Raw genomic sequence first — 11,404 nt, forward strand, 5'->3', positions numbered from 1 at the left:
TGTGTTTTGAAATAAGTATATATTTAGCTCTTAACTATACTTGTTTTTCTCACACATATAAAATTCGTACCAAAACATTGTTGTTGAACCAGAAAACCTATTGTTGGATGTGTAATGTGAATTGGGACACCAAAAACTAAGAAAGCACAAGGCAAATTTTCCTTTAATTTAGTATTTGATCCATGCAACTTAAAATCTTAGAGGTGTTGTGTCTAGTTGAACATACACAACAATGCCAGCATTTTCTCAAAGACCCAGCCACAACATCCAGCTAAAATGTCTGCAAAAAACCTAGCATAACCTTGTAATACCAAAATAAAAAACAAGAAAAAGAAGAAAGGAAACAAAAGCTGCTCAGAGTGAGTGCATAAAGCAGTAGAATCATGTTAATATTGACCCTTGTCTTAATACATACATTAGGCCATACAAACTCCGAAGGTAGTTATCTCTCAACTTGTTAAGAGTCAATTTTGGTAGCTTATATAGCATATTGCCAAAGCAAAATTAACTAAAACTGCTCATACAACTACTCGGAGTAACTTGGAAATGCAGGAAAAGAAGAAATAAAAGGAGCAAAAATAAAATCTGCATAAATAACATTAATTATCAAAGTTCTGAATTTGCATTGAACGCTGAGCCACTTTGAACTAATCTAAGAGTGATGACTACACTGAATAATTATTACAGATTTAGCACTTTCAGTATTTACAACCCTAATTCTGAGTGTGTTAGCTCTGAAACTCCCAGGCAAAATTTTGTAGAATCCATTTGAAAATAGCTTCCATCGAGTACAAAAGCATTTGAGTGTCCTGTCCTGTGCAGAATAATCAAAGCTAAACGAATCTCGCTCCTCAGGTATCAACAACTTGCTTGTCAATAACTTGCTTATCGTTACCATCATCCACAGTCGAACGATTTTCACCAGAGTGAAAAGAATCAACTTCATTTACCCTACTATTTCCTTCCCCAGCATCGTGCTCACCATCCTCAGATACTGAGCTAACATCCATCTCCTTTTCTGGACTTTCAAGTTGCACACACTCAGCAGTTGCGTCCTGCACAGAACTATTATTTTCTGAATCGAGGCTTCTATTTGATGGGGTCAAGTCTCCTTTTCTTACCACGTTGAAGACAATGCCGTTGTTAGTCCTTTCAGGCTGGAGAAGGTCACCTTCACCTACCGTAATGCTTGAACTATCCGCGGGAACCCTAACACTGAAATCTCTTTGATCAAATTCGGTGTCTGAATTTCTATCTGGTGTCGTTACCCTTGGGCTCGGGGAGAATGGGTCCCGGCTACCTGCCATCTGAGGAACAATATTGTTGAGGTCAATAGTCAATCCTTTGTTCAATCGCGAACCAATTTCTAAGTTCTGGACAAAGTCAATAAACTTATCAGCAGATGTTGTCCTCATCAAAGGACCACCAGATCTTGTCCACGAATTAAGGTCCACATTTTCGGATTCGCTGTCACTGCCTTCATGCGGGGTCCGGTGTGTCCGCCAATTTCGGGTCGCACTGCCTCCTTGATGATGTGATGCAGCAACATCCGCAAGAAAGTCTTCAAGGGAGCCTGTTGAATTCTCCCGTGCAATGCAATTCCAAGAAGGTATTCTTCTGGAAGCATTAAATCTGACAGTACTGGACAAGCCATGGGAGGCAGCAGCCGCTCTCTCGGCACTCCTTTTCAGTCTACGCATGTGATTCAGAATAGCAACGCATTCATCAAGTGCAAGCTCAATGCCACAGTTTGCTTTTATGGCTGAGAGTTTTTCCCAAGTACACCTTCTTCCTTGATTTGCTGCCTTTTGTAGCTCCAGAGTAGATGGATTCTGTATGATTTTCGAGTACTGTATCATAAACAATAATTGGAGAAAAGGTCAGTTATCAACCCAGCCAGCAGTTCTTTATAGTAGAACTTATTTTGAAAAAAGACCCGACAACACGAGTTGAATTGCCAGTTACTCTGTAAGTTCAATGGGTTTCGTATTCACATTTACAGACATTGAAACATCACTTGTTTCTTATTTGCAAGAAGAGAAATTGCTCGTAGTGGACATACCTGAGCTAGAGTGGCAGGCATTACAACAGTTACATCACCCTCCCAATCTTGAGCAAAAAGCTTTGCTATTCCTCCCAAGGGAAAACCTAGTTCTAACACCTGATGGCATCTGTGCTTCACCTCCATTTCAGTAAGTTCAGCAAGCTGCATGGCCAAAGATTTGATGTTAAAATAACTCTGCTTAAATCTTTATCTCCACAAAAACATAACAAAGCTAGTAGCATGCGGAATAAGCTATGAACTATCAATTCTTAGTTACAAAGGCAATTTGGTTGGGCAGACCTATATTCTACACAAGATTATTATATAGGTTGAGGGACTAATTCTGTTACTCTAGCACCTCAACCTAGTAAAGAGCATCAACAAATGAATATAGCTTGATTATATTTTCAAAATTATTTTGAGCTGCAAACTGCTACATGAATTTTCCAACGGAAAGATTGTTGCTTAGCAAACTGATCACTGATGACTTAAAAGAACTCTATCTCTATAAAGGAGAAAATCACGTAGAGATGTTCACACTGCTACTTGGCGGTGCATGTGACGACTATAAAAATTATTCAGCATATAATTACTCCAACTATTCAAGTTAGTCCCTTCAGTGACTTCGGTTGAATTAAGAGCTTAATTCAAATGTTCAAACAATTGAAGATGCTCGAAGAAGTTTAATAAGGGAATAAAACTAGCTCCTTATCAGCAAATACTTGAAGTCTAACTCCTCATAAAAATAAACATAATAAGACTTACCAAAATTAGGCCTGAGCTATATAACCCTACCTCTAGTTACAGAATAGACTACTAGAACACTACCTCAAGATACAACAATCCGAAAGCATTTTAAAGTGCTCTAAACTTTTGTAACAACGACACAAATACATGTACAAGAGTTAGAGGAAGCATCAATAGCGAGCATCAACATCAAATGTAAGCAAACAAACCAAGACCATTATCAAATAGGAGTAAAATATAAGTCCATATGAACATACCTTGGCAGCAAAGTTGCCTCCATAAGCTCTTACAAACTCTTTGATCCTCAGCAGTGGAGCAATATGTGGATTCGCCTGGCTCACAATGAAGTGATTGACATTGAAGAGCTCCTTCAGCTGCATCATTGGCAAATCAACCTCCAAACTACCATCCCTCCACCGACGAGAAGATGCACCAGAAGTGGCATCAGGTCCCAAATGAAACGGCGGGTGATACGGAACAAGATCTCCACTTCTATTCTTTGCCATCAGTTCTTGAGCTTCAAAGAGACCAGGAAACGCACAAGAAGCAGTCACAGCACTCCATATAACAACATGAGGTGAAGTCAAGTAATTCAAACATCTTGGAGGTTCGTGTTTCCTAGGCGAGCAAACAGTAATCCCCAGAATTCTACCAGTCATGTCATAGGCTTCTTGGAAAGTAAGATTATTTGTGAGATTGCGTAACAGCACCTGCAGATGTCTGATCTCATGTACAGCACCCTGGGTCATGACCCTCCTGAAAATAGTAAATATCCCACCGAGCTGATCAAAAAATTGCAAGGAGTGCCAGGAGTCTTCGAAAAAACTCTGGAGCTCAGGCCAAGATCGAGTCGCAACTATGGAGCACATAATTGATCCGACACTCGAACCAGCAATTATCCGTGGCAGCAGCTTGTGTTCTACAAGCGTTTTCACCACACCCACGTGGAAAGCTCCGAGCGAGGCACCTCCGCTTAAAAGCAAAGCCGTCCTACCAAAGGCATGTCTCGTTTCATGCATGAAAGCAAGCTTCTCTTCCAACAAAAGCTCCTCCGAATCAGAATCGCATACCATCCTCAACTGAGTCGAAACCTCATCGATATATTCCTTAATAAGTCTAGGCACATGAAGCCTTCCCTTGTGAAGTTCCGAATTGCACATATTACCGAGATTCCTAACAAGGTCAGCTCTCATACAGAATATGATATCTCTTAAAGAACCCTCTTGCCTACGATGTTGAAGCTCATTGAGTTTATTTCGAACTAATTCTTCGTCATAAAGATCTGCCTCATTCATTTTCTGGGTCTCTTTATCTAACATCTTGGCAGCATGAGCCCATTCCTCATAAGTCAAGGCAGATCTCATCATGTTCCTCCAAAACTTCCTCCTATAAGCCATCTCAGCCTTGCTTTTTACATTGGTATATCGCCTCAACAAGAAGGCGAGAAGCGTTACTAACGCCAATATCCCTTGTGGGTTGCGAGGGTGCAACCACGAAATCAAAGTTGTCACATAGTATGACAATCCATTCTTAAACTTGTACAAGTAATATACCAAGAAATGAAACAGGTGATGCCTCAATTGCGACATCGATTTGCAGAACAAGACTCTAAAGGCGATCGTTCGACCCAATATCGTAGAGGGTCCGATCGCGAAAAGGTCAATAGTAGCCTCATTACTTATATCCATCTCAATGGAAAAAGGGACTAATAATCCTAGAGGTTGCTCTAGCAAAATGTTAAGAGCACCAATATACAGATCCTAATAATAGTCTAAGGCTCTAAGCTTATACCAATTAAACAAGATTAGCACAACAAAAGCTGTACTAGCTCTAAGATTATACCAATTGAACAAGATTGGCACAACAAAGGCTGTACTACCTCAAAGATTACACCTATTGAACAAGATTAGCACAACGAAGGTTGTACTAGCTCTAAGTATCAAGGAATACAATAAATTGATGATACTTTGACAATAGGGACAACAAAGGCTATTCACAAGATTCAAGGAATCAAATTGAACCAGAAATAAACAAGCCAGGTATGTGCAAGAATAGAACTACTAGATCAAAGACAATACCTCTTTTTAGGAAAGTCTAAAGAATGAAATTTCCAATCTTTCCACTTTAAGCTTTTCCTTTGTTGTGTAATCGTGGCAATTAAGCTCAAACACCGACAAGAACTGGACAAAACCGACAATCAAATCCTTAATACACCCAAAAATCAAGATTCAATATTTTACACCAAGATTCAATCTTTATGCAACCCCACAAAATAAATATCAAAAGGGGTTCTAAAAAATCAACCAAAAAAACCAAACTTGAGAAAAAGGAAAGAACACAAGAATTGGGTAATGTTTGTTTTGGATATATGGAAAACAAAAACAAAGAGGGACTAATGAATCTAAAAGATGTGAAAACAATTAATTTAATATATCACTGAGATGGATTTAATAGAAACATTGGGATTCGAAAATAGAAAGAAAAAGTCAGAAGTTTGGTTCAGATAAAGATATGGATATTATATGGTTAAAACTGACGTCGATATGTATCAGCTAAGAAAGTATGGATAGGCACGAAAATATTGAATATATTAGTAGTATTACTAAATTTGATTCAATTCAATTTTTCTTGTATTAATACTCAACAACTCTTTGTTTCTAAGATTGAATATATAGCCTTTATAGCAGTGAATTTTGTTGAACTTATTATAGCAGTAATATTTGAAGTTGTCCTTTTCTCCTTTCTAAATGTGGAAAACGTTTTGTTGATTGTGGAGAAAGGAGATAAGGGTAAAGGTAAAAAGGTTTGTTACGTTAAGATAAGAGGTTGTTGCTTGCAAGTAATTATATGGGGTAAATTAGGAAGGTTGGTGAAGTTATGTTCAGGGTGGTGATTAGGGATATTTATGGTTCGGTTTGATATTAGTTTTAATAAAATTAAAATAAATTAGTAATTTTAATTTTTTTTTTTATTCGATGTCAAAGGAGGTTGTCTGCTTGCCTATACCACACTTTCTTGGTGTATAATTTTTTCCCAAATCCCCCATAAACGGGCGATGCGCTGTCTATCAAAATTATCTTTTATTCTATTATGTCTTTAATTTTCTATTGACACATGTGTTTCCGGTGGAAACATATTAAATCAGAAAATCAGTTAAAGATTTGTTTTTACAGGATTTGAAGACAAGTGGGATGTATCCAGTCCTGAAAATTCTTTGAGGAAAGGACACACAGTGGCCTTTCGGCCCAAAGTAATCCCACGTTTAGCCCATGGGCCTAATACTGCGAACTGGCCTTTCGAACCAAAGTAATCCCACGCGCTAGCCAGACCCGCAGCCCAAAAAAAAAATTAGGCCTTTTGTGGCGACTATAAAAAGAGTCGCCACTAAAGGCTTGCTACAGAAAAATCAGACTTTTTGGTGGCAACTAAAGATCAAACAGTCACCACTAAAGGTCAAAATTCATATTAAGCCTTCGAAAAACATTTCAAAACATGTATAGTATGTGTACTTATATAGTGATTAGGCTTTCAAGAAATATCCCAAAACATGTATAATATGTGTATAATTTGTAAGTATATGTTGATTATACATTTATTATATACATATTATACATGTTTTGGGATATAATCAATGTTGTATAGAATATGTATCATTTATTATATGTATTATACATTTTTTATATGTATGTATAGACTTTGTATACAAGAATTATATGGTTTATATACATATATTTGGAATTATATATATACTTTCTATACAAGAATGATACGGTTTATATCCATATATATATGATACATTATATATATACACTTTCTACACAAGAATGATACAGTTAATATACTGTATATGTATGATACATTGTCTAGAAGTATGATACACTTTCTACACAAGAATGATACAGTTTATACATAAATTATGCAACAATAATACATTTTCTATACTTATGTATGGAATTTGTATAATATGTGAATCATTAGTGTATTGTGAATCATTAGTGTATAATCAATGTATAATGTACATACTAATGTATAATATATGTATGATTAGTGAGTATACGTTGATGATACATTTATTATATACAAATTATACAACAATGATACAAACCTATGATACATTTTCTATACATATACGGTAGGGATACATATTTTATATAACGATGATACATTTTTTATACGTATAATACATTTTCTATACATAGTTGATCTTTAGTGGCAACTAAAGTCGCCACAAAAGGTCTTTTTTTTTTTTTTTGGTTTGTAGTAAATGGGCTGGGCGGACAACAAATTGGGTTGGGGAAACTTGGGCCATCGGATGGGATTAGTTTCACCCGGTCGGCCATTTGTGTCCTTCCCAAATTCTTTTGCGAGTCCAGTTGGAGGGGTAGTGAGCACGGGTAAAGCACAATGCGAGGTAAAAAGCAAGAAATGATTCAAGAATATAGCTATATGAAATAATGGATGTTCTTCTATATTCCTTAGAGAGAAAAGAGAGATAGAGTTACAAAGTGTAAGCAAGATGCCCTTCCTTCCTAGCCTAAGCTACCCTTATATAAGTTAAAGTTGGACTTTTCAAACCCTAAAGTACGGGTGATGTGACCTCTCTGTGACTTCAACCTTTGTATATGTTGTGGCGCTCTGATCGAGGTCGGCAGATGTGACCTGAGTTGGTAGAAGTGGAAGCCAGTTGTATGAATCCTCCGGACCTTCTGAGCATCCGGTCATGCGAACTCCCCTGAGTGCGCTTTTCACCCAAAAAAATTCAATCTATTATGAATAAACTTTTTCATATCTAAATGTACGTTTAGGAAGAATTTAACTAAAGGACGTACTCATGAGTTATGATCAATTGAAATATTCTTGTAATATGATTTTTTTTTTTCATAGACATGATAATTTCTCTTTCTTAATCTAACTTACCTGATACACTTTTCAAGCCTAATAACAAATTTAATAGTCAAAAAGAATAAACAGATAATTTTCCCAAAGAATTTCAATATTAGATACAAAATTCAATATAAACCCTAAATAAAATAATAATATGTTTCATTTACTTCAAAAATTATTAGTTAAATAAATATATACGAACTTAATAAATCTTGACTTATTATGAAAATAAAGAACGGACTAATGGAAAAGAATTCGTATTGTCGTATTTTTGTTCATTACTAATCAATGAAGTGGATATAAGACACGTGCACTAGAGAAAACATTACAGGCGTGGATTATTTTGTTTAAGGAAATGACTACTCTCCTATTTACAAGTGATGACTTTGGAACGAGGAGACACGATACCAACATTCAAAGTTAGAAAGCTAAAAAGTAGTCCATGCGTGCGTGAGGCCTAAGACTCAATGTGGAGCAGGATAATGAGAAAGAAACACTTGTGATTGAAACTAATCTTGTGTTCCCTTTTTAACTATTTTAAGCTCTTTGTAAAACACAAGTGATAAGTAGTACTCAAGTATTGAGAGAAAAGGACATTCGAATACCTTTTATCAAGTTAGAATTAGTCCAACTTTGGGTTTGTTTGGCAAGGAGAAAAATAATTTCGAGATAATGTTTTCCAATTTTTTCAGTATTTTGGTTGATCAAAATGTAGTGGAAACATTTTCTCTAAGAAAACAAGTTTCTTCAAAATGAGAAAAATAATTTTCCTGAAAGTAGGAAAATAAATTTCATAAGTGTCATTTCAAGTTCATTGTCTCTTTCCCGTTCACCCAATGCTCCCAACCCCCATCCCTTGACCATCCCACTCCCCACCCTGGCTACCCCTAAACCCCACTTCCCACCCCATTCCACGCCATAGTGTTTTGCTAGATTATATATAAATGCTCTCAGGATAAAAAAAAAATTCCTTACTTACCAAACACTAAGAAATGAACTTATCTTTCGAGAAAACATCTTCCTTCTTACCAAACACACCCTTAAGAAGGTAGAGTTTGAATCCAAAACTTTGCCTTGCGATTTTTTTTTATTTTTTTTTTTACTGAAAGGAGTTCGAACCCGGAACCCATGGATTTTCGGGAAAAGGACAAAAATTAAATATCAACAATTTGATGGACAATAATTAAAGACTAGTGTCTTTGAAGGGCGTTCCGCGCAATAAAATGCAGTTTCTACGAATGATCCAATCTTTTAGCCCAAAATATATCGTAGACATGATCCATCTAATTAAGGGGTGGTGTTCACTTGGAGCAGCTGAGAGAGATTTTAGGCCCAAAGCAGTCACTAATATTATAGGGGCAATTTGCAGGATTGTCCTTCGCTGAGGGGTGGTCTTTAATTTTTGTCCTCTGTCTTTGCAAATTCTTCGCAAGGCAAAATTTGCATGGACAGAGGACTAAATAAAATCACGGAATGAAGAATAAGCTTAAAAACCACCAACACACAAATTAAAGACCACCCCAAATGAAGGACAATCCGTGCAAAAAAAAAAAGAAGAAGCAATATAGGCACATAAACCACTATTAATCAAGAAAGCTGAACTATTGAATCAAAATTAGGAGCCCAACTCCATATTTTCTCATCAAATAAGGAATTTTTACTCATTGTAGCTTCTTTTAAGACCTAATTATTAATATTAACTATCCTTTTATTTAATTATATTTAGTAGCTAATTAATTTTTCTAAATTACAAATGGTAGCTATATAAAAAAATACATACCCAAACACATATATCTTTCTTTTTCTCAATCACTACTCATTTTCATATTTTTCATTTCTCAAAAATCTTAAAAATCTCTCTTCCCTTCTCTCAACCACCACCGCCATGGCCGCACCACCACCGTGGCCGCGCGCCACCATGGCCGCACCGCCCTCTCTCTCCTCTGTCTCTCCCGTGCTCTCTCTCTCTCTCCCGTCTCTCTCTCTCTCTCTCCTCTGTGCTCGCTTCGTCTCTCTCTCTCTCTTTTCACTCTGCGGATCCGGCCGTGTGCGTTGTTGATGGCGGCGGTGATGGATTGATTTTGAGATGGTGGCGGAGAAGATGACGTAATGAGGTGGAGAGATTAGGGTTTGTTGGTGATGGAAAGATTAGGGTTTTTGGTGGTGATGGTGTCTCAGATTTGGGTTTTTGGTGGTGGTGGTGTCTCAGATTAGAATTTTGGTGGTGTTGGAGACATTAGGGTTTTTTGGTGGTGGTAATGTCTCAGATCTGGCCATGTGTATTTGTTAAAAGTCAAATACAAATACATTCAAAAATCTACATCTCACAAATACACTATTTTTGAATGTATTTGTCTTTGTATTTTTAGTGTATTTTGTTAATAGTCAAACACATTATTTTTTGGATGTATTTGTCATGTATTTGAATTTTTTGGTCTTGTATACGAATGTATATGTTGAAATCCATTCAAATACACGAAAATTTGAATATATTTGGCTTCATAGTAGTTGGAATGTACACAATGTATTTGAAATACATCAAAAAAAAGCCCTTTGAAATACATCAAAAAAAAAAAAATCGGTAAAATAAATAAAAAAATCACTGAAATACATAAAAAAAAAAAAAAGACACGGAAATACATTATGGCAAAAAAAAAAAATCACTGAAATACATCAAAAAAAAAATCACTAAAATACATCAAAAAAATATATATTAATATCTAATTTAATAGCTCCACCATTAAAGGATAAAATCAAGGATCATGTTTTTTTTTTTTTTTTTTTACCTTGTTCTCATGTATTTGTTACAACAAATACGTAGCGAAAACTGTTATTTTTTGCCAAATGTAGCTACAAATGGTAATATTTAAAAGGGTAGCTACAAATGGTAGGAAAATTTCTAGTTGGGTATAAGGTAGTCATTTGAGAAATTTCACCATAAAATAACTCTTCTATAATAACGTTTTGAATAAGATTTAGTAGCTTTCAAGAAAAATCATTTTCGCTTTTCACACTATAACTTACTATTCCACAACGGTTTCTAATATATACAAACAATTTCGATTTCTCTTTGTTAAAAATATAAAATGAAAATAGAATATTCAATTTTAGATAAAGAGGAAAATAGTTTAGTACAAACAGTTAATAAATTCGACCCAACTCTCTAATTGGAAGAAGTAAACAAAAAGTGTGTCATTTAATTGACATTTGCTAGGGAGATTTTGTTTCGATGTGGAAAGTGTTTCTCTTGTTCCTCATTTCGTCATATCTCCAAATTAGTGGGTGCTGACTATACTTCCGTTAACATTTGGTAGAGTAATATTCTAATGTACATCCAATTAGAGTTCTAAAAATATACTCCTCAACTTTTGTGATAATTTTGAAGAAAAGTTTGTGCACTAAGCTTTATCTATACATCAAACTTCAAAGAAGAGTCGAATCATAATGAATTTACTGTAATAGGCAAACTTCATATCACTATTTTAGGGTGATTTAAACTCGCATGTCTTGATCAAACATCTTACCTTTGTGTAAAAGATTTTTTTCGTGACTCTAGGTAGGTGTTTGGACATGATTTGATTGAGATTTGAAAAAATAGTATTTGACGTTAAAGTTGAAAAAGGGTAAGTGGACCCGAAAATAAAGTTGAAGCTTTGTGAGTGAAAAATTGAAAACTTCTAAAATCTATTTTTCAAATTCAATATTTCAAGTTTGAAGCCAATATGATGG

General features: G+C 35.6%; 1 protein-coding gene across 1 annotated transcript; it reads right to left on the bottom strand.

The window, feature by feature from the left end:
- Window positions 1-570: 570 nt before the first annotated feature.
- On the bottom strand, window positions 571-5,443 carry LOC132049086 (triacylglycerol lipase SDP1-like). The gene is made up of 3 exons (XM_059439748.1): window positions 3,049-5,443; window positions 2,063-2,206; window positions 571-1,850 (listed from the first exon to the last, which is right to left on the bottom strand). The coding sequence occupies exons 1-3, from the start codon at window positions 4,477-4,479 to the stop codon at window positions 852-854; spliced, it is 2,574 nt and encodes an 857-aa protein (XP_059295731.1). The 5' UTR covers window positions 4,480-5,443; the 3' UTR covers window positions 571-851.
- Window positions 5,444-11,404: the final 5,961 nt, after the last annotated feature.

The sequence above is a fragment of the Lycium ferocissimum genome, chromosome 3, assembly GCF_029784015.1.
Source record: "Lycium ferocissimum isolate CSIRO_LF1 chromosome 3, AGI_CSIRO_Lferr_CH_V1, whole genome shotgun sequence".
Taxonomy (NCBI): Eukaryota; Viridiplantae; Streptophyta; class Magnoliopsida; order Solanales; family Solanaceae; genus Lycium; species Lycium ferocissimum.

What these genes read in the sequence shown, in the direction of transcription:
- LOC132049086 (XM_059439748.1), bottom strand. Translation starts at nt 4,479, where the DNA reads ATGGATATAAGTAATGAGGCTACTATTGACCTTTTCGCGATCGGACCC. An exon ending in GAGGCAACTTTGCTGCCAAG is followed by an intron (nt 2,207 to 3,048) that starts GTATGTTCATAT and finishes TTGGCCATGCAG; the next exon opens with CTTGCTGAACTTACTGAAAT. An exon ending in TGCCTGCCACTCTAGCTCAG is followed by an intron (nt 1,851 to 2,062) that starts GTATGTCCACTA and finishes TTTATGATACAG; the next exon opens with TACTCGAAAATCATACAGAA.